Source organism: Drosophila persimilis, unplaced genomic scaffold (assembly GCF_003286085.1).
Source record: "Drosophila persimilis strain 14011-0111.01,24,50 unplaced genomic scaffold, DperRS2 tig00000002-arrow-pilon, whole genome shotgun sequence".
NCBI classification, from domain to species: domain Eukaryota; kingdom Metazoa; phylum Arthropoda; class Insecta; order Diptera; family Drosophilidae; genus Drosophila; species Drosophila persimilis.
This window is the reverse complement of record NW_020825289.1, coordinates 3,029,224-3,051,736: the sequence shown is the minus strand read 5'-3', so window position 1 is coordinate 3,051,736 and position 22,513 is coordinate 3,029,224. Positions and strand designations below refer to the sequence as shown.

The 22,513-nt window shown below is 38.6% G+C and overlaps 2 protein-coding genes and 1 pseudogene across 3 annotated transcripts; all 3 read right to left on the bottom strand.

Moving 5' to 3' along the window:
• Positions 1-6,034: 6,034 nt before the first annotated feature.
• Positions 6,035-7,208, bottom strand: LOC6590769 (annotated as a pseudogene).
• A 530-nt stretch (positions 7,209-7,738) lies between these two features.
• On the bottom strand, positions 7,739-20,404 carry LOC6590768 (2-hydroxyacylsphingosine 1-beta-galactosyltransferase). 2 transcript variants are annotated; one of them, XM_002015364.2, is made up of 7 exons: positions 19,523-20,404; positions 12,284-12,366; positions 12,064-12,121; positions 11,137-11,320; positions 9,080-9,376; positions 8,234-9,021; positions 7,739-8,156 (listed from the first exon to the last, which is right to left on the bottom strand). In XM_002015364.2, exons 2-7 carry the CDS (start codon positions 12,360-12,362, stop codon positions 7,988-7,990), a joined length of 1,575 nt encoding a protein of 524 aa, XP_002015400.1. In that variant the 5' UTR covers positions 12,363-12,366; positions 19,523-20,404; the 3' UTR covers positions 7,739-7,987. The 2 variants fall into 2 exon arrangements, with proteins under 2 accessions (XP_002015400.1, XP_026841539.1); XM_026985738.1 differs by lacking the exon at positions 19,523-20,404 and adding an exon at positions 17,967-18,037.
• A 249-nt stretch (positions 20,405-20,653) lies between these two features.
• On the bottom strand, positions 20,654-22,163 carry LOC6590767 (craniofacial development protein 1). The gene is made up of 2 exons (XM_002015363.2): positions 21,262-22,163; positions 20,654-21,204 (listed from the first exon to the last, which is right to left on the bottom strand). The coding sequence occupies exons 1-2, from the start codon at positions 21,996-21,998 to the stop codon at positions 21,114-21,116; spliced, it is 828 nt and encodes a 275-aa protein (XP_002015399.1). The 5' UTR covers positions 21,999-22,163; the 3' UTR covers positions 20,654-21,113.
• Between the last annotated feature and the right edge of the window lie 350 nt (positions 22,164-22,513).

The following is a 22,513-nucleotide window of genomic DNA, read 5'->3' as shown; positions in this document are numbered from 1 at the left end:
AGTTTCGAAATAACTGGCTTTTCGGTGGTGAATAATATGAAGTAATACAATATGCCCGTGTAGCGAATCGGGGTATCAATAGTGAATGGTGTGGTGTGTGTTATCTGAATGAGCTGGTCTGTATTTCGGAGTTGGTTCAGAGTTTGGATTTTAGGGACCATAGTGAAAGAAAGCGAAAGGCTTAGCAAGTGATTGTGATTTTTAAGTGATACCTGTCTGTTTCGACAATTCTTCTATTTGTGTGATGGCATCGACATCTACGCCTCCAACTACAGTAGTTTTCGAAAACGGCACAATGCTGGGCTCCATGAGTTGTGAGCACTCCCATGCAAAGGTCCAGTTCCTGGGAAATCAGTCACACTTTGTTGTACCGGAAATAGTAATTAGTTACAGTCAGAGCAGCAATAGTATCTACAACCATCGAAGTCCCTGTGTTATGTCGAGCTCCAGCGCACTTAGCAGCGCAAGTCCAACCATAAACGAGAACGAATTGTCAGAGGAACATGCATCGCTCCTGGAAATTCAGCAAGGAGAACGCGAGGAAGAGTCTGAATTTGAACAATTCATATTGAATCGCACCACTTCAGAGAGCAACATACTAGAGTCCAGCTCCTACAGTGAGTTGCAGATCCCAACTTCGCTGTGCGTTCCAGCAGCTCAAACCCTTGCTCTAGACTGTTCGCGGTCCGACTCAGAATCTAGGCAAGGCAAGCGAATGCGGCGGAAGGCTGACAAGGCCCAAGCCAAGACGAAGTGCTCTACCAATGCACTTGGGTCTCCCACGCCCACAGTGACGTCTGTGGCAGAAGGATATCCTCCACAATACACAGCGATTTTTCTGGACCGTCCCCATAGAAACAGTGGTGTCCCAGCGAACGCAGCGGTGCAAGGGACAGGATCCAACGCGGTCAACTATTTAGAGTTTCATCAATACTGTCAGCAGCGCCCGGGAATGGGCAACGTGTCACTCGGACATCTACATCAGCATCATCATCTGCATCACCCGCAAAGGTAACGCAACCAGACGGAAAACTGACTTAATATCTTTTAAATGACAATGCTGCAGAATATGTCTTTCCAAAGCCGAACCAAATCCGATGCTATAAGATACATTTAATATATATTCTTGACTTTTTATTCAACTATGTCCATACGACTATGTGTATCTAATGGTCTAATTTTTAAAGCAATCTGGTTGAATATTCAAATATACCCTTCATATTGATGCACGAATGAATACTGGAAGAGTCCAAAAACTAGTTTGAGAGAAAAACTTTGTTTCTAATATTCAAATTAATTTATATGTATAGAGGACATTGAATTTCCGTTTATACACATATTTCACTACATAAAGCTAAAAAAAATCGTCCGAAAAATTGTCACAATGAATTAAAGAATTTCTTTCTACCAACCGTGCACAAAGGTTTAACAAAATGTTGATTCGAATCTTTATTCTGTGCGTATCTAAGTTACGACTTCGACCAATTCTTTTTCTTTCAACTTGCTGTCAAACATCTGATCTCTCCCCCGCTCCTTGATTTTGTTTAACTGGAATACATTTAACCGGTTCCTTTTAATGCAGTTCCAATATTTACCATTATGGCATTCTTGTGGTTGTTATTTGATACCTCCAAAAGCGAGGGACGGAAGCTCATCAATAGTCAGTTCGAGTTTCACATTTGTGGTTGTGTCGGTCAACACTGGACAATATAACCATCTGGTTATAATGTGAAGGAGAGGAGTAAACCTAAAATGTTCATATGTATGTATATGCATGTGTGTATGTCGACTTCATTACTCTGATAAAGCCTTGACTATATTCTTTCATTCAAAGCTCCGACAATTTCCTTTGGTAGCCCAACACGTGCGCAGTTGTATCAGCTTTTTAGCCATCGGCGAATGAGATTAAAACTCCTAATAAATCTACTGCGGTATTAGCTGCGCTTAAATGAAGCTTGCTTTCATTAACAACAAACGATTAAGAAAATACAAATTCCTTTAGCCAATGCCAATAATTAGGGTAGATTAGAATGTCTAATGAAAGAGTCATAGGGCTAGTTATCTTTTTCTTACTCGGCTATTAAGGATTCGTCTCGTGAGTATTTAAAGGCTACTCAATAAATAAATATTTTTAAAAGCCCTGCATCTACACTTCCATATTCTTTTAGGAATCTTGAATTCTAGAGTTGTTGGCTTCAGTTAAGCTGCAAACAATATGCCCAATTATTATTATTATTATTATTCCCTATTTCAATAGTTTTTGTGTAAAAGAATAAAATAAAAGAAAATAAAATAGAAGAACGGGATCGCTTTTTCATATACCTCCCTGTGTGTACATGTACATATTTGTGTATATGTATATACAATATTAGGCAAAGCATACGTCCGTGGGAGTCTAATCTCATTAAATTTTTTAAGTGTTGTCGAAATGAGATCAAAAAGTGGAGAATAACAGCGTGGAATCATTACTCGAAAGGTATAATGGTATATTAGTGGTATTATATATATTTTTGATCAGCTTCAATAGCCGAGTCAATAGCCATATCTGTCTGTCCGTCCGTCCGTCCGTCCGTCTTGTTTGACGCCTAGTTCTCAGAGACTATAAAAGCTATACCAACCACATTTTGTATCCAGACTCCTTCGATATCACACTGAATCAAGTTTGTTTCAAAATGGAACACCCCCTTACGCCCTCACAAAAGACCAAAATCTGTGGCATCCACAATCCTCAAAACCAAAAACGCAGAATAATCGGAAATGACCACATCTAGCAGATTGCCGAATCAGATCGGTATATTTACTGTATATTTTTACATAAATAATATGTATGTATATACGACTGAGTTCCGATCAACGGCCTCGACTCACAACGTTCTCCCTCGCTTTAAATAGTTTTTTGAATTGAAGTGGGACTTGTATGAAGTTTATAAGAGTACCAGCGAAATTCAACAAATAGAGAAATCATAATCATAATGATTGCATCATTTAATTTAATGCAATTTTATATGTAAAATCTAAAGACTACTTTTAAATGCAACCCTTCTTAAAAAACCCTCTTCGACAAATAAAAAAACACCAAATGGTGCACTCGATGCTAGTTTTAAAATAAACGCAGACATAAGGGATCGTTGGAGATGGTTTTGGAACAGACAGAAGACAGGTGCAACGTGCCAGATTTGACAATGTATTCCTCTTGCCCATAACTTTTTTTTGTGCGAGTAGAGTTTCAAAAACTATCAATAGCAATCGAGGTTACAAGTGAAAGACACAAACATAGATCCATACATAGAAAAGGTAATGTGAGTGGGACCGGCAGCTACCTACCTGCCAAGGGCTAGTTAGATTGGATAAATTTAGGATGCATCAGGTAGATTCCCAACTCCTTGAAAAAAAACTAATGTGTGTCCTCGTTCTTTGCAGAAGTCTGTTTGAAGTGGCTGTACCGCTGGCCGGTAGCACCGTGGAAGCCAGCAACAACTTGTTCAGTACAAACATCAATATGTGTAGTGCAGCTGAATCCTCGGGCAATCTGGCTGTGACCTATAATTTTCGAAAGTGGTTCGCACGTCCTTCGCTGCCTTTCGTAATAGGAATATTTGCACTTGGTGGCGTGGCATGCACACTTGGCGGCATAGTGCTTGGGAGCACGGGCCTGATAGAGCATTCGACACAGTATCTAAGTGCGGCTCTCTTGATGATTGGCATTGGGGTCTCGCTGTTGGTGATATCGGGCGCCATTTGGCGTCTGAGTCTCCCCGATGATGTCGATGACTGTCCCTGCTTTCGACGAATGGAAACCTGTCGCAACTGCAACAGTCCACACTGCAACAACCGCCTTCTTCCCGGCAGCTATTTGTACCCAGAATTCCAGCATCGGCAGCCGCCGCCTTCGTATCTAACATCACTAAACGAGTACGCCTTCATCTATCATCCCAGTGCCCAACCGACAGCGGCAGCAGCAGCAGCAGCAGCTTATGCTACATTGGAAATGAACACTCCTCCGCCGCTTTATCGTTCGACCTACTCCCTCAAGTAAGCATAGCATTTCTTCCAATCGATTTCGGGCATGTAATTACCAAAATTATCCTTTCAGCACTTCAGCATCGATGGGTTCGCGTACAGTATTACAAGTGCCGCGTACGACCGATCATTCATCTGAGGATCACCATCCGGTCTTGCTCATCCGAGAAGCCACCAGTCAGACATCATTAAAAGAGGTCGAGATCGAGGACATGCGTGAGGCTGGATCTCTAATTCGAGAGAGGGAAATGCAAACGCTTTATAAGGAAGATGAACTTGACTAGAGGGTGCGGGCTCGCGAGAGCGAGCGTTTCAGGAATTATTCAATGATCTTCTGATTTGACTGACTGATTGACTATATTAACCTTATTCATTTATACATACATACATATGTACTTACTACATGTGTACATATAGTACATGTTATAGTCAACCGAATCTTTAAATAATATTATGCGATAAAATGTTGTAAAAAATACGTCCATATTTTTGTCCATACAAATTACATATTCTCGAAACTTAATTTTAAGCAGCGTGAAAGCCAATGAATAACGTTTAAGTACATATTTATGTGGCTCATTGATCATATGAAATGATATAATGCCAAACTCAAACTTAATAAACATATGAATACTCGTATTCAACAGTCAATTTATTATTCTCAAATTGATGGGGTTTCTCCAGCTCCTAAGGTCTCATAAGGCAGATTATTATGTATGTTCTTGTGATATGCGTTTTTCTGAATCGCAAATTTTTCAATGAATAGCATAGGATATCAGACTAATTGTTTATAGCTTTTTTGGTTTACAAAGTTCGATATAAAGTTCGGCCATTCTACGAACTATGTATGGACATACAAATTTTAGTCTAAAAACATTGTTAGAGGTTGGTTTAAGCATTGTTATTTAAAATAAAAAGGATTTTATAGGTATTCTTTTTTTGAATATTCAACTATAACTGCTGGCCAAGCCTCATGAAAATTATAGATATTGTGCCATTTTTTTTTTAATTTAATATTTCACCATTTCATATCATCAATTTTCAAATTTTATGGCCGAATCGCAATAACTAGAAAGTATGTATCTTTTCATTGTTGTTAATCTTTTATCCCAACAGCCAATTTTTAAGATTATTTGGATTAACAACACGTTTAATAACTCTATAGTTATACAAATTATGGTGCGCCGAAGTTTCTTACCTTCCTTAGTGGTTATAACTTAATTTTTAATATCTTCGAAACTTGCACAAACTTCAAAGGCTATTTTATAGCTTCATTTATGGGTCGCACAATAGTTTTTAAATGCTTATGTAGTTTACAACGTTTAAACAAGGAGGAACCTTGAGAGTCGCTGCTATTTTATTTTTGGCCGCGACTCTATATACACATTGTACTACCACAAATCTAATATACCCCTATACTATTTTTATGTATCGGGTATAAAAATGCATAACCGTTTCTGATTCTTCAATGAATTTAACCCTGGACCGCCATCCTTCGTAAAAAAGACTACATTTCACGTGTACATCAAACGTACATCAAATAAGGATGACGGTCCAGCGCTAAAGATTTGTTTTTGAATGCTTGTCGTCATTTTTGAGTCTAATTACATTATAATTATAGATCGGGGTCTGATTCTTTGCGCGTTTAGTTTTACGTTCTGCCGGCTTCTATTCCTACTATTTCTAATAGAAAATCCATTGAAGGCTATGAGGAAATTCATTCATCGTAGAACAGTTCACAGTTGGTTTTTACATGCTGCTCATGAGATGTTCCCTGCATATGAATAGTTGATTCGAAGGGTACAGTAGAACCGCTAGTAAATTAATCTTTTCTTATTTTTGTATCATTTTTACTATTTTTATTATTTTTGTACTAATAGGAACGTAATTAACCTTTTTTTAAAGGAGATAACGGATGTTTTTGCTTATCCCAGTGCGTATGTATGTATGTGCATATGTACGATATGATTTAATATCTAACTACAAAGGGAATGTAAATTCATAAAGATAACACTTATATGAGTATGTATATTCGTAGATCATCATACAACTTTCCCACCTCGTGCAGATAGGCGCCGAGTAGTTTGGCCTGGTAAATGAAAAGGTTTTAATCACTATTCGTCAATTGGAAACATACCCCTTCAATGTAGTTGTAAATGTCGATCTTTTCATTTTGAGAATGAGCACCATCATCGCAAGCACCCACAGGCACCAGGATGACATTTTTTCCAGTCACTTCCTGCAATGTGAGGGTGACAGGAATGGAGCCGCCTTCGCGAGTCATGTCAGGTTCCACATTGAACACATGCTTGATAGCACGCTTCGCAGCCTCGTAGTGTGGTTGGGATCTTCAGACCTACATGCGTAAGATCAAAAGCTGGTTAGCCTGCATCAATGTTTGGGAAACATACCTTTATTTTGTTGGGTGAGCCACGCTCCACCCATTTATCATTGATGTACTTTACAACGCACTCCCAATGTGCTTTGGGTCTTGGTCGGGTACTAAACAAATGGAGAACTTGCCAATGACCTTCTTGAATATAACAGTCTTTGCGCCCGGCTCATAAAAAGCACCTTTGATTCCATGAATGGACAAACTGGGAAACAGCCATCTGGCCTGAAGTAGTCTCAATTTGTCGCCGTTATGCGGCAGCTGCTCGACACCAACGTCTTTCCTGCAGGAGATTACACCGATTACAGAGATTAACTATGTAGATGTGCAGATTAGATGAACTTACTTATACTCGGCCACTTCAAAGTCGATGTTGGGTGTGGTATTGAGGACTTTAATAACTAGTCGCTTGTTGTCTAATATGACCACTCACGTCACGATCCACTCCTGGAATCAGTATATTGGTGTCCTTGTCGAAGAGTACGCTGAGCAGGTAGCAAAGAACTGGCATTGCTTCATGAACGGTTCCACCGAAAACTCCACTATGCAGATCCTTGGTGGAACACTCTATCTCCAACTGGAAATAAGCGAAGCCCCGGAGACCATAGGTGAGGCACGGACGTTTCTTTCCCAACCAGAAGTTGTCCGATATGCAAACGTAGTCAACATCAGCAAGGAAATCATTTTTGCGTTCCATCAAGAGATCGTCGAGGCCTTCGCTGCCACTCTTCTCCATTCCTTCGAACATAAACTTAAAGTAAGTGGCATTGAAATGTTCAGCTTTCTTTCGTGGCATCGATGGCAGCTGCGCGGATAAGGACACGGTAGTTTTGGGTATCTGTCGGACACTCCAAGAGGGACTCCAAATCTGAAAAAGCTAAAAAAGGGGCCTTGTGCTGAGAAAAAATTACAAGATTTCACTGCTGCGCACGGTGGGTGAAATTTCAAGTGTTTCTCTAGGAAGTACCGCCGGTCACTTTCTGAGAAACCAAACAGATGTCAGCTGGTACATAGTATCAGGTTAAATGGATAGTAGTAAAATTACTACCAAAAACCATATCTCTTAGTGTCACCAGTTATTAATATTATCAATTAAATACTATAGTGCCTGTTCTCCGCCCCTTCAAGTTCAACAAATTCTTCCGATGGCCCCAAATTGTCGTAGCCGCCTTTGGCATGGCGTTGCATATTGCTCTACCCTATACTTGTAATAGCATATGTGATCGACTGAATGGCCTTAAACGACCAGAAAAATTACTGAAATAAGATGTTTTAAAATTAAACACTTATGATTTAAGCTTTATTTCGATTTAACTTTTCTCGACATTTTGTTTTGTAGACTTTGGTTTCAATGTTCCATGATCAAATTTTATTCTAGGCTATTGGAAAAGTCATTTTCGGTCATTATGAATAAAGTAAATATTTACAAGGTAATTTCTCCCGTCAATATAAGGAAAAGAAAGCTACAATTTTTCAAGTTTGAGCCTTTTTGGACGCACATCACAACAAAACCCACTTAAGCTTAAATTTTAAACTGATATACGGCCTAATCAGTTATCTAAGGGTGGGATCCAGTTACAGCTTCTTCGACTTTGTTTTGCCGGCTGTAGGCGCGGCAGTCGAAGGTACGTGTAGGCTGCGCAGCTTCTCCGAGCGAAAGTCGAGTCGCTTGATTAACAAGAAGAGACCGTACAAGGAAAGAAGATAAACAAGAAGAACATCTAGTAGATAGTATTGAGACCAGCTGAGGAAAGTAATGGAGAGGTTTAATATTTTGGATAGAGGTGGGAGAGACATACATATGTATGTGTATTAACTCACTGCATATTGCGTGCTGGAGCTTGAAGATGATAGGCGCCCTTGTGGCGGAGCACGTACTCCGTCCAGTATATGGCAGTCTCAAGGGCTGTCGAGCGCTGATCAAGCAAGAGGTTCTGACGATATCTGGCAGCGCTCCTATATCGGGAATCGTGTATCACTTTCATAATGGCCTTGTAGAGCTGATTCGTCGATAGTGTCTCCAGGTCTAACTTAATGGCGTAGCCATCGGCCTCAGCCTTAGCGGAGTTTACATCATGATCGCAAAAAACAGGCATGGTTACCACGGGCACTCCATGATAGACTGTTTCAAACATGCTCAATAAGCCCCCATGAGTGACAAAGGCTCGCAGCTTTTTATGGCCCAGAATATCCTGCTGCGGCAACCATCGTGATAGTTTCACATTTGACGTCAGGTCCTGCATGTCAGCGGAGCTTCCTTCGTACTTCCATAGTACATGATAGGGGAGGCGGGCAAAAGTCTTGACTAGCATACGACGTAACGACTCTGGCATATTGGCAGCTTTTACCGAAGACCCCATCGACACGTAAATGAAGCCAGAGGCTCCGGAAGCCCCAATGAAGTCCTGCAAATCCTTGGGAAGCTTTCGAGCGGGCTTACAATGTATGCAAGCAACCTCTGCTACATTAGGATTGAGAGCTCTGGGATATGACACCACTGCATGGCCGTTTTGCAGAATAAAGCTTACATTGCGTGACATCTCGTAGGGATGTGGTATTTGGGAGCCCAAATGTTGACGCAGGACAAGATGCGTTTTGCGCATAACATACTGTACAAAAATTTGAGAATACAGAGACACTGTAGAGCCGTGCAAAGACTTTACTCACCATGTGCATTAGGTTTTGTCCGATTTGCATTCCCGTGTTAATTGCCCGCTCGTAGAGACTCATGTTGTCAGTGAAGCGCGAGTAAAAGTTTGGAGTTATGGCATAGCTAATGGGGTTCCCCGCTACTGAGAGACTTCCTGTGTAGAAGCCTACAGTATTTATATACATGAATGGAATTTTGTATTGATGTACCAGTCCCAGCACACACTCTGGAAAAGCTCCGTCCAATATGGCTAGATCAAAGCTACGGTTCGCCAAATCTTTGGTTTCCGCATCACCAAGCATAGCATCACACGACTGTCGACAGAAGTTTGAATATAAATTTAATCTGCTCTACTGATGATAATATTTTATCAAATTCATGTCAAATGGATGAAAGTTACTCATAGAGTACAAGATAGACGGAGTACATATGTATGTGCACGTGAGTGTATGAGTATTTATTCTTAAGCGGCATAACATCATTATATTTATTTATTTGCATACTTTATCCTAGCGCTACAAGTTTACACTTATGTTTAATGCGCTAGTCACATGACATAGACCTTAGAGACTATACGAATTTGTTATGTATGTAAAACCGTTTTTGATTAATTAATTATAACTTTCGAATAGTTAATACAGACAGCATGAACACAATTGGTGTGCATATTTGTGTGAAAATTTGCAAAAAGCAAAGCACTATTTTCCCCCATTTTGGGAAGGGTACATCTATCTATCTACCCAGATATATTTCAGAAATAGTTGCGATCAGATAAATAGAAGAAAAAAGCAGTACCCCAAAGGGTACGTTTAGCAGAATAACTTGCTTCCAGATAAATGATTACAAAAACGAGGGGGAACGTTGTGAGTTGCTGCGGACACCGCAACTCTACAGTTATACCCGATACTAAGTCAGTACGGCTCTCTTCCGGCAGACGCCGCTAATATTAAAAGACACGACAAAGAGGGCGTGCGAGAGAGACAGAAAATCAGTCTGAGTGTGACATCGGGCACTGCGTAGCCACTGCAAATAGATTTGTTCCTTTTGTTCAGCAACAGGATAGATATGGTCATTCTCTATGATTGTGCGTTTTTTCTTATCTTCAATATTGTGGATGCTACAGATTTTCGTCCTTTGTGGGGGCGGAAGGGGATGGGGCGAGGAGGAGTGTGGATACTAAGTTTGGTTAATCTAGCCTTAATAGTCTCTGAGATTTGTGGATACCCCAGATTTTCGTCATTTGCGGGGGCGGAAGGGGGTGTGGCGAAATGTTGACATAAAACGGTCAGGGTCCGATATCACAGGAGTGTGGGTACCAAATTTGGTTGCTCAAGCTTTTATAGTCTCTGAGATCGTTGAACTCACATTTTGCAATTGGCAAAACCGACCATGAAACCTGGGTGTTAGAGAGGGACAGAGCGAGAAAGAATGAAATTGTTTTTTTGGTTCTGGCTATAATAATTATAGGATCTGATTCAGATTCAGATATCTTTAAAATTGTGGATGCCACAGATTTTCGCTTCTTGTGGGAGCGGAAGGGGCGGGGCAAAGTTTTGAAATATAATTGTAACAGTGACATATCACAGATATCGTCTTTGAGCACTAGGCGCTGATAGGGACGGACAGACAGACAGGGCTCAATCGGCTCGGCTATTGATGCTGATCAAGAATATATGTATATACTTTATGGGGTCGGAAACGTTTCCTTCTGGACACACATCCATTTTCACCACAAATCTAATATACCCCAATACTCATTTTGAGTATCGGGTATAAAAATTACGTCCATGTGAAGCTTCGATTAACTAAGAAAAGTATCACAAGAATCAGTAAAATACCGTACTTTTTTTGTGCAGCATGAAACATAAAATTTTGTATCACGAATAAGTCTGGTGTTGTTAATCTTGGACGATCCGAGCATGTTTAGCAAATAGGAAGGACTGTTTAGGTTTTTACCCAGATTACTTTAAAACACAGAGATTATTGGTATAAGGAATATGATGCTGCCTTCTGTGAGTTGTACAACCTGACAAAAAATATCTTTGCACGAGTATACAATTCACAATCTGCTTACCTCAAAAGCATATCGAAGACCATCCCACGGCTTTATAGGCATTTCTCCAGCCATTCGTGAACCCAAAAGATCCCAATTCGTATAGTTCTGAATGTATTCAACCAGGCCAGCTGGTGTCACCTCCTGTAGGCCTTCGATATGAAAATCTGCTGGGAACCCATTTAGGAAGGTAATATTATGTCCTCTGGAATCGAGAAAGGTTGTATATTAGACGAACGTGCAAGTACAGATGAATAAATGACTTTAGATTTACTTTTGTTTTTCCGAAATACTAAACCACTGAAAATGACAACAGATCAATCAACAAATGAAATCGTCAGTAGAAAGTTTATATACCCTTCCAGTTCATAGGAAACATAAAATTAAAAGATTATTTATACTATGTTTAGAAACAAAATTTGTTTTTATTTCTAATATTGTATACTAATATTTTTCTAATTTTGACTAAATCTGTTTAAGCTGTATAAACGTATGTGTTGTTTCTGTGCGTTATGAAATTAAATTTCGTGAGACAGCCAGCGACAAACAATTTTTGAAGCTCGGTGATTCAAAATAATTCACTGCGGGTCCTCGTTCTGTAGGCCCTGACAACATTTACTTGTATTTACTGATGCGAATTTTCTACTTTGAATTCAGTGCCACGACTCATCCTAATAAATAATATCCGTTCGAAATAAACACTCAAACAAGAGGGGAATAATACAATACAAATATTCGGTCGCCCTGTCAAAGTTTTTCCCTTTCAGAACCAATATTGATTAATTTTAGTTTTTCATTGATTGATGTAACTTAGAGGTACAAGGTTAACATAACTGGAAGCTTAGTTTTATGTAATATTCTATTAATTGGCACTTTTTGCTCTGAAATAAATACGCTTTTTGCACCGTTGGCATTGTGGCGAGTGTGAAATCTAATAAGAATACGCACCTGGCTATTAATCCCTTGGCCAGCTCCCAAAACGGTATCTTATGTGATTTGGTTCCACCTGTAATAATTTTCATCAATTAATGCGTCGACAATCTTAAAATTAGTCTACCTGTTAAGAAGACAAAATATAAATATAAATACAAAATGGTCTAAGCATTTTTGAAATGATCTTAAAGGTACATATGTATAAATACGCCGTTTGTTGATTTGAAACTCTTACCTTGCGTAGCCATTAGAATGTCCGCCGCCAGTGCGCCGCAGGTACATAGGATCAACAACAAGCCGACAGTTCGATGCATGTTGCTGCAAGGGACACAAAAAATATGGTCAGCTTTGCACACTTATATCCTCGTAGAGCTTCTAAACCGTATGCCGCGACTTCAGATTAGTATTTGGTACGCAACCACGCACGCTCCCAGATTTTATAGATTTGATACGAGGCAGCCTCATGCGCGTGATGTTTAAGTTACTTAATCGAGCGTTTAGTACACGGCCGAAAATGTTATAATGTACATATAATTGTTGTATTCTCACTGCTAAAAGGAATTTTTTAACTAATGAGCTTACGCACAGTGTCAGCAAAAAGTCAACGGGCAATAAACTGGAATTCCACTTAACTGGAGACACAGGGCAGACTTCGGTTCGACTTAAAGAGAGACTGGTCTAAATCGAATACCCTTTGCATACGTACACATATAGCCAATGTACGAGTACCAACCATTCACGCGTATTAGTATACATAATTGGTTTCAACTTTCGACTTTGGAAAAAGGGACATAAGGAATGACACAAAATACCTAATTTTTCAAAAGCGTTGAAAATCGCCATACTCCTTTAATTCCAAACATCAGAACCAGAGCCAGAGCTTTCAGTTCCCTCGAACATAGCATATTTAGACACATCTGTATTTTTGAATATCTGTATTTAATAGTCATTTCTTCAGTTTGCTTGCTTTTCGTGTATCTTCAAAAACCAAACAAAAAAAAATATTCACGAAAGTTTCTCAAAACTTGTTTTTACTGCGATATGTCCTATAGAAGTTATATGATAAGTAATGGGGTTTTTATTTTTATACCCGATACTCAAAATGAGTATTGGGGTATATTAGATTTGTGGTAAAAGTGTATGTGTGTAACGTCCACAAGGAATCGTTTCCGACCCCATAAAGTATATATATTCTTGATCAGCATCAATAGCCGAGTCGATTGAGCCATGTCTGTCTGTCCGTCCGTCCGTCTGTCCGTCTGTCCGTCCCCTTCAGCGCCTAATGCTCAAAGACTATAAGAGCTAGAGTAACGATGTTTTGGATCCAGACTTCTGTGATATGTCACTGCTCCAAAAATATTTCAAAACTTTGCCCCGCCCACTTCCGCCCCCACAAAAGGCGAAAATCTGTGGCATCCACAATTTCGACGATACGAGAAAACTAAAAACGCAGAATCGTAGAAGATGCCTATATCTTCTAGAGTGCAAAATCTGAACCCGATCGTATAATTATTACAGCCAGAATCACGAAAACAATTTCACTCTTTCTCGCTCTGTCTCACTCTAACACACAGGTTTCATGGTCGGTTTTGCCAATTGCAAAATATGAGTTCAAGGATCTCAGAACCTATAAGAGCTAGAGCAACCAAATTTGGTATCCACTCTTCTGTGATATCGGACCTTGACCGTTTTGTGTCAAAATTTCCCCACACCCCCTTCCGCCACCGCAAAGGACGAAAATCTGAGGCAACCACAAATCTCAGAGACTATTAAGGCTAGAGTAACCAAATTTGGTACACACACTCCTTTAAGATGTCACTATAAAACGTATATCTCAGAATTTCGCCCCACCCCCATCCGCCCCCACAAAGAACGAAAATCTTTTGCATCCACAATATTGCAGATTCGAGAAAACTAAAAACGCAGAATCATAGAGAATGACTATATCTATCCGGTTGCTGAATTTGGATCAGATCAGATAATTTTTGTAGCCAAAAGGAACAAATCAATTTGCAGTGGCTACGCAGCGCCCGACGTCACGCTCATACTGATTTTCTGTCTCTCTCGCACGCATTCTTTGTCGTGTCGTTTAATATTAGCGGCGTCTGCCGGAGGAGATCCATACTGACTTAGTATCGGGTATAACTGTAGAGTTGCGGTGTCCGCAGCAACTCACAACGTTCCCCCTCGTTTTAGGCTGATTTATGTATTTTGTTTTCATTATCATGTTTTTTTTTGCCCTGTACTGAAAAAGAATATGGGTATATTAAGTTCGTGTTATGTATGTAACGGACAGGAGGTAACGTATCCGATCAGCATCAATAGTCAACACGATATACCGCCTAGTTCCGGGAGAATTTAAGATCTAGGAGCTTCTACTTATTACACTGTAAGTTCCTATGAAAGGGTGGAAATATGTGGAATACACAATTTTGATCATAGAAGAAACCCAAAAACGCAGAATTATAGACAACGATCAGATCATTATTAACCCATGCTACTTCGTTGGTGTGCAGAAAGAGAGAGATAAAGAGAGATGTGGGAGATTACGGTGGGACCATCTAAAACCAGCCAGAAAAATTATTCTAAAATTCAAGTCAAAAAGGTGAATGTGATTATTGGTGAATGAAAAAGTTACGGCTACGTATTTATGATGCTTATTTGCTTAAGTCTAATACTTATTAACATTTATTACATTTTTATACAAACATGCATTATAGTGCTTGGTTTTTTTTTTATTATTATTACTATATTATTTTTATCGATGACACAACAAAAAAATTCTTTCATTCGATTATTAAATTGAGTTGCGCTACTAATTGATTTGAGGTTATGCGGTAAATATGCGCATACGCAATTATTTAATTATTTTTATATTTAATAATTTTTAGTTTAATAATACAAATAGGTAAAATGTCTAAGCATTCATATAGATTAGTACATATTGCGGACAGAACGATGCTTCTGGGCGTTCATATATATTCTCGAAAACAATACTGGGTATAAAAAGCAAACTTACATATATGCATAGCAACCATCCTCTCTATATCTTTTGAATTAAATAAGAGGAAGTAGATTTTAAAATTCAAGGTAAAACATGTGACGTAGTCCATCGCGCAAATACCATTTCAGCACAGCTCAGAGATTTCATTTTCATGATTTCAAAAGGCCCATTGCATAAATTACAACTTTTTATGCTACTGGAATAATTTTTCGATCGCGACGATTTATAAAATCTTTATATGTAAATGTGTCAAGACATTGTCAAGTTAAATATTATCACATCGAGTTTCTCTCAATTTACGGGGGTGGAACAGGGCGTGACAAAAGATGTGCTCTGGATCTTTAGGTCCCATATCAACCTTGTACTCTCCGAATGCTTTAACATCAACTTAAAACTTAATTTTACACTTCGTTTTATTTTGTATGTAATGTAAACGAATTGAAAATGAATGGTAAACTTTGCAAGTAATGTAAACATTGAGCTCAAGGCAGGACGGGCCTGCCAAAAGTGTTAGAAACTACATACATATGTACATATGTACATATGTAGTGCAAAAATGTTTCTGCCGTGCAATTAATTTTTTGCTCTTGTTGAGCAAGTTGCAAAATTAAATGCCTCACATTGGCTTTTTTAGCGGGATCTGTATTCTATTACACCAAGCGGATAAATCAATAATACCAAGTCATTCGCAATATTACGAATATTTCAGCAAAAGAACTAAAGTCTTATTATGAAATACCCAAAGTTCATCTGACTTACGATTAGCGGCACAATACTAGAGAATACGATACTCGAGAATAAAATCGTTTATGTGGGATTCTCTCTAAAATATAAGGATATCAATGTTTCATCAAATCTATTGTAGCCAATGTAAAGACATAGACGTCTCTAGTCGTTTTATATAAATATTTCTATAAGTATATACGTATGTACATATATTTAAAAACACTATAAAGATTAAAGACAAATGAAAATTGTATAGTTAATATTGAAGTCAACATTTTTGTTTCCATATTTGTGACAATTCTTCCTGTTTTCTGTATAATTGGTGTCAAATAGTTATTGCTAATAAATACAAAAGATGTGTGGAAGCCCATGAATATGAATGTAAAAGTTTAGTTGGGCTTTTTTAAAACAAAAAAGAGCGTGAACGTTGTGAGTCGCAGCTACGGCCGCGAGTCTTCACATACATACATATATCCGATACTAAGTCAGTAAGAATCACCTCCACGAGAGGGTGCATTCTGCGTTTGTAATTTTGTTTGTGTGTTCAAAATCATGGATGTCACGGATTTTCTTCCTTTTTGGGGGCGGCAATATATTAAGACTTTATTCAGTCGTTCAGTCATATCACAGGACTCTGGATACAAAATTTGGTTACTCTAGCGCTAATAGTTCCTGAGATCTAGGCGCTTATCGACTCGTCTTTTAATGCTGATCAAGGGGGTCGGAAACGCTTTTTTCTGGGCGCTACACACATCCACTAACACAAAAATCTACCCCTGCACCCCTATATACCTTTTAGGTAACTGGTATAAATGAAATATTTCTCACACTACATTTTTTTGATGGAACCTATATCAAATATAAGTCAATCATACATAATACATATACATAATATACATATGTACGTACATATGTATGTAGGTACGTTGAAAAACAGTTTTGTTGCGGAGTGTAACCGCCCGATGAGATTTACGATCCGCAGTTTATGCGCGACACGTTCAATCGCATGGTTCGCATTTGTGGCCAGAAATCGCGATAGTGCAGTTGGCCAAGTGTACAAGTGGTTCGGGCAAAGTGGATACATATACATATGTACATAGTACGTGCGTGTCATCAAATCGATGTCGTAACAAAAGCACGGTTATCTCTTTTATGCGTATGCACATGAGAGCCGAAAAACCCAAAATCGTTTAGCAGACGCAGAATGCGTAACGAAAACAAAAGGGATAAAAGCGTTTTGAGTTTTGCTTTAATTGGTTACGGTATCAGACGAGGCGTCAGTCGGTGCTCACATATGTATGTACATATGTACAAGTATAGTACTTACTACGTATGCAATTGTAGGTTAAATCAATAAAAAAAATCATAATTAATTAAATGGTATGAGGCTTTCACTTTCTGCTGTGGGTAGTACAAGTATTTGCATATCGGAGTCAAGTTAGCCTCTGTACCGAACTTATAGAAGCCGATTGCATTCCAACGGTATTTTTCAAAGCTTTATTTATTTTTAAAGAGTGGAGTCCAGGAGGAGCACTGCTACTTAAGTGCATGCGCGCTCTGGCTTTTGAACACGACGATAAGTACTCGCGCTGTGTTTCACTGCAAAGCCAACCAGTTGCAGCTGTCGGCTGTCGGCTGTAGGCTGGGCTGGCAACTGGTGGCAAGATCATTATTACGTGTTTCGTCATTATCATTCAGTCAGTGCAATATCAGGTTGAATGCGCTCAAAGAAAACGAAAGTGCAGGCGTTTCAGGCGTTTCAGGCGGCGCTCAGAAAAACCGCCATCGACGACAACACAACGACGACGCATACACACATGTAGACGTGGCACGCCTCATTTAGCTACAGTAAACGGGCGCACCAGTCACCATACCCCATACGCCATACGCCATATGTGGTACAATCAAAGCTCTTTTTTAACAACTTCGCCAAATTGGCCGAAAAGAATGTGGCAAGAGCTTCTCAGATAGATATAAAAATCTCCACCTGCAAACTATTTTTAAAGGTGTTTACACTATACACTGCTTCGCCAAATACCATGATCCAATCCAGAAAGTAGCCCAGCGCAGAATGAAGGAGTTCAGTTCAGTGAAAGTCAGCCCAGCAAGCCTCAAAAACGTACTGAGGGCACTCAGAGTCTCTTGGCTTCCAGCATTCGCAACTTGAAAGAAAGAAAACAATATTTACCTAGGAGTTTGGTGTGACCGTTATTTATGGCCAATGTTGTTGGAACAGTTGTTTTCATTTACTATGGCGATGCTCTCCTCTCCTCTAAGGGCCATTGTTTGGTTACCACGGTTTTACATCATAGCCAAAAGACAAATCCGTTAAGACGAAAAAAAATTTTGGCGTTGCTACACTAAATATTTCGTTAAGCTATGTGCCTGTTTTATGCCAATTACCCTATGCATGGCCTTACACCTTTGCCTTACAGCTTTGCCAAATGTCGTATGGAACGCAGTTTCTTATGCTTTTGAGGCTGCTTTGTTGTGCTGGCATGTGTCAGGCCGACGCCGGAAAGCGAATTGCTTAAGTGCTTCTGCCAAAAATTAGACAATCATACCGCAGAGTGGAGATTTTTTAGAGTAGCTCAACGACTTTGCACAATTAGCTAATACAACTGTCACTTTTATATACGCAGCAAAATAATGATTAATTTGATAGACTTACAAAAACTGAAAAATCAATTTGGATGATTTGCATCGAGTCACTGAGTCTAAAAACTTCTGAGGCCATTGCCAAAACAATTTGGGATCATAGAGCTTAACCATTTAATAACAACATGGGTTTCTCGAAATTTCTCGCAATTTTGTTTATTTGATTCGCTTGTCTGGGACATTTGATGTTATTTTACAAAAGCTATCACTTAACCAATAACTTTGGGATGACACACAGCAAATGACAACTCCGGCAATAAAAACCAAATAATTCCCAACGACTCTGAGCAGCCTTGACCAGATTTAAGAAAACGTTTAACATTAATAAACACACAAATAAAAACATTCCAACTATAGAGCACATGAAAAGTTATACATACGAGTTTATACATATGTACGTATGTGTGTATATAGGTACAGATTTTTAATTACATTATGTAATTTATTTAATTTTTTAGTCGAGTCTACACCGCTCCACATTTTACGAAATGATGAGCGAAACATGTTCGTCTCTTGAGTCTTCTGTTTTGCCTCCTTTAAACATTAAGATTTCAGTAATTTTGTTGAATTTTTTTTTGTTTTCTGTTTGACCTTGCGTTACGGCAAAAAGACATTGTCTCAGTCTCTTTGATATATCCTCACTTTTTTAACAAAACATACACTCTATAAGATTTACGAAACTTCATGCGAAGAGTTGGTTTCCTAGTAAAGCGTATGGTTGCAACATAGTGGGCAAAATATTAAAATCCAACCGAACTGGTTATCAGTTATTCTCACAACTTGTTCATCTTGCTGAACTCCAATTAAGTTTGCGTTTGTTTCACAAGCGTTGAGCCCTGAGTGACCCACAAGAATTTCCAGTCGAAGACATTTCAACATGCGTGTATCTATGTACATATATGTGTATCTACATATGCATGTATTTAAGTTGTTTTTCATAATTGGATTGGGGGATATTTCGGGTATATACTTGTACAGAAAACTCGTTTGTTTCAGCAAAAAATTGGCAAAAAGTTTTTGATATTTGTATGTACTTGTATCTTAACTTACTGTTGCAGTACCATTACCAAATTGGTATGCTCATACCTAATGCAACGACGAGGTCTTAGCTTTGTGAATCGGAGCACTTGGATTCGCTTTGGTTGGGCGAGTTATTCAAATTGCTTGAGATTGATTTTGCACAGTCGCATGTTCAATTCTGTTTATTTGTGCTGCACTTTTAACCTTCCATGCATATGCATCAACTTGGATTCGAGATGAGTTTTGTCTCCGGCCGAGGCACGGGCTTTTTTTTTTGTAACTGGGATAGCTTTGTCCGCGGCACTCTTAACGCATATGCAAAGCTATTAACACACTTTCACCAATGCCGACGTATTATTTAATATTCGATTTTGATACAGTGATAATACAAATGAAACATATTCCCCACGTCGATTTTCGAAGTCGTGGTTGCCAGCCACCAAAAGGGGACAGAAGAGCAACGGCGAGGAGCCACAATAAACAGTTGCCCCTTTTGGGGTAGTAAGTATGACTTCGGCTACCGACGCGTCGTCGCTAACCAATTGAACTTATTGGCCAATTGACACTTTTGTCAAACAAAAACGAAACGAAAACCACAAGACTTTTCACTTTTCTTCGGAGCTTGAGCTCTTGCCTTTACGAAGTTTCTCGGCGGGTTAACTGAAACAAACTGATCGTTGGGCTTGCTTTTTGGCGCTGCTTAACGTAACGACCAGAGACTGGTGTTACAGCAATATGTGCATACGAGTATAACGCAGAGTCGACGATTGGGATCGGTTTCGGTTACGTTTGAGTTATTTTGGTCGGCACTGCATTTGCTGCGTGGTATTTTTTAGTGTCATTCCTTCTTCAACAGCACACGGGGTCTACTTGGTCTGAAAATCTGGAAATATTGCTTCGTTTTATGGAAGTTTTACCTCTTGATAACCAACTGGAACCAAGGAATTACAAATGTATGAAGTTCATACTATGAACCCTTTTGATGTCTGTAACTTATAAATAATCTAATTTCAGCTTTATGCATGTGTGTACATATGTACATTATTTACAAATGCAAATATGCTTAGATGCTAGATCTTATCAATTTCAGAGATGCGAGAGAAGAAGAAAGGATAACTCTTTTTGATTCTAGGCTAAGAAAAAGGCCATTCAGTTAGTAGTATTTCTCGGATTTTTTGTTCAATCAAAATAACTAAATTATACATTACAATCACGGTTGCAACACTTGGCGATTTTTCGCCTAAATTTTTTTTTATTTTATTGAAATTGTCGATATTTTTACCATAGGTCTACTACTTTGGTTCTACTAGACTTAAGTGTAACTAACTAAAAGATTTGTGAGACCAGATGCAGATCTAATGGGAAAAACAGGCAGTGTTAGTTAGAGAAATATATAAATTTATGAACCATTAATAATTTTTCGGATTTCTTAATAAAGTAGGCGATGTTTTTAAATTTTGTTGGCGAATTCTGATTTTTCGATGTGGCTACCGTGCTTGCAAAATTCAAAGTAGTTTACGTAGACTTAAATAATATATGTATCTCAAAACGTTCTATTTGGATTGAATATTATTTCACTTAAATTTAGAATGTAATCGGTATATGGATTTTTATTTGAAAATTCCATAAAAGGGAATGAGTATAGCCGAGACAGGACTTAGTTTTGCCGGCGCGTTTGACGTAAGTTTTTCTCAATTTCAAATTGTCGCAAATCGGTTCTCTGTAAAAAGTCCTGCCGTTCTAAATAACTGAAAGATAAAACAACATTAATGAAATGGTGAAATTTAAGGAACATAGGTACGTACCCATCCTTGCCTTTATTGTGAGTGCTCAGCTGCTCATTAATACCTTCGTCTGTTTTAAAAGTTTTCCAATCCATTTGCGACTTTTCCAGCACAGACAATTTCTTTTTTTTCCCCAGTTGATTTAGAAAAGAGCCAACTCCACTTCCAATTTGCGGTCTTTTGGATACACGAGAGAAGCATTTCGAACTGGTGGCTACAGGTTGCTGTTGGTTTTCCTTTGCATTGGTGGAGTCCTTACTTTTTTCTACATCGAAAATCGTATTTAAACATTTAGAAGTGTCTTCTCGAGGGATAATTGCTGGGGTAAGTTTCTTTGAAGCAATCTTGGTGTCGTCTGTGGGTTCTACTGGTGTCTCCACAGATTTCGTCTTATGTTGAATTTGTTTCTCTGTCCCAACGTCGCTTAAAAAGTCGGCCCAGAGCGCATTGGAACGCGATTTATCTGTTTCCTCATCTGACTCCAGCTCGTCTTTTTCCATATTTATGCGATCATTTTTGTTCCTGTCTGCTTGTCTTGTTTTGCGAGGTATGGAACTTTCAGATTCATAGACATTAGAGGAAATATGTTTTTTCTGATTCTTGGTGGATTTGGAAGGTTTATCGTCAGAATCGTAGTTTTCGGAATCAGCGTCATTATTGATGCTATCATCGTCGCTTCCCGAGTCAACATTTTCACCGTCAATGCAATAATCTTCGTCGTTTTCGCTTTCCGATGTATATTCTTCTTCCTTGTTCATATTTTCTATTTACTTTTTATTCACACCGACTTTGTTATATATTTCAATATATATTTATTCAATAAATATTTTGTTCCGGTATGTATACTTCTCGTGTTGAAACGTTTTGTTATTCTGGTTAGATACGTTGTCCTATATCCAGCTACAGCAGCAGCTACTTAAATAAAACAATAAAACTATTGATTTCACTTTACGCAAACGCCGCGCTGACAATAGACAAAATCAACTAAAAATCGCGTAAAGCGACAAAGTAAGTAGAGATGGAAAATTATCAATAGTAAAAATATTCGATTCATATGGGAATTGCTTAGGGTATTCCGGTTAGTGTGGTATAGGTTTAATCAAGACGTACTATTTTAGAACAAAAATAACATATCAGTCAATTGGTGCTCCCGTTTTCAGAAAATGCAAGATTTCTCCGTTGAAATGAAAAGCAAACGAATTTTATACAAGAAAACTAATCTTAATTGCAAAAGGAAAAAAATTGATGACTTATTGAAGCATTAACATAAATT

Coding starts and splice junctions, on each gene's coding strand:
- LOC6590768 (XM_002015364.2), bottom strand. CDS start 12,362: ATGCATCGAACTGTCGGCTTGTTGTTGATCCTATGTACCTGCGGCGCA. Junction 9,377..11,136: donor GTCTTCGATATGCTTTTGAG/GTAAGCAGATTG, acceptor TTCTGTCGACAG/TCGTGTGATGCTATGCTTGG. Junction 8,157..8,233: donor GCTCCAGCACGCAATATGCA/GTGAGTTAATAC, acceptor TACTTTCCTCAG/CTGGTCTCAATACTATCTAC.
- LOC6590767 (XM_002015363.2), bottom strand. CDS start 21,998: ATGAACAAGGAAGAAGAATATACATCGGAAAGCGAAAACGACGAAGAT. Junction 21,205..21,261: donor CACAATAAAGGCAAGGATGG/GTACGTACCTAT, acceptor TTTATCTTTCAG/TTATTTAGAACGGCAGGACT.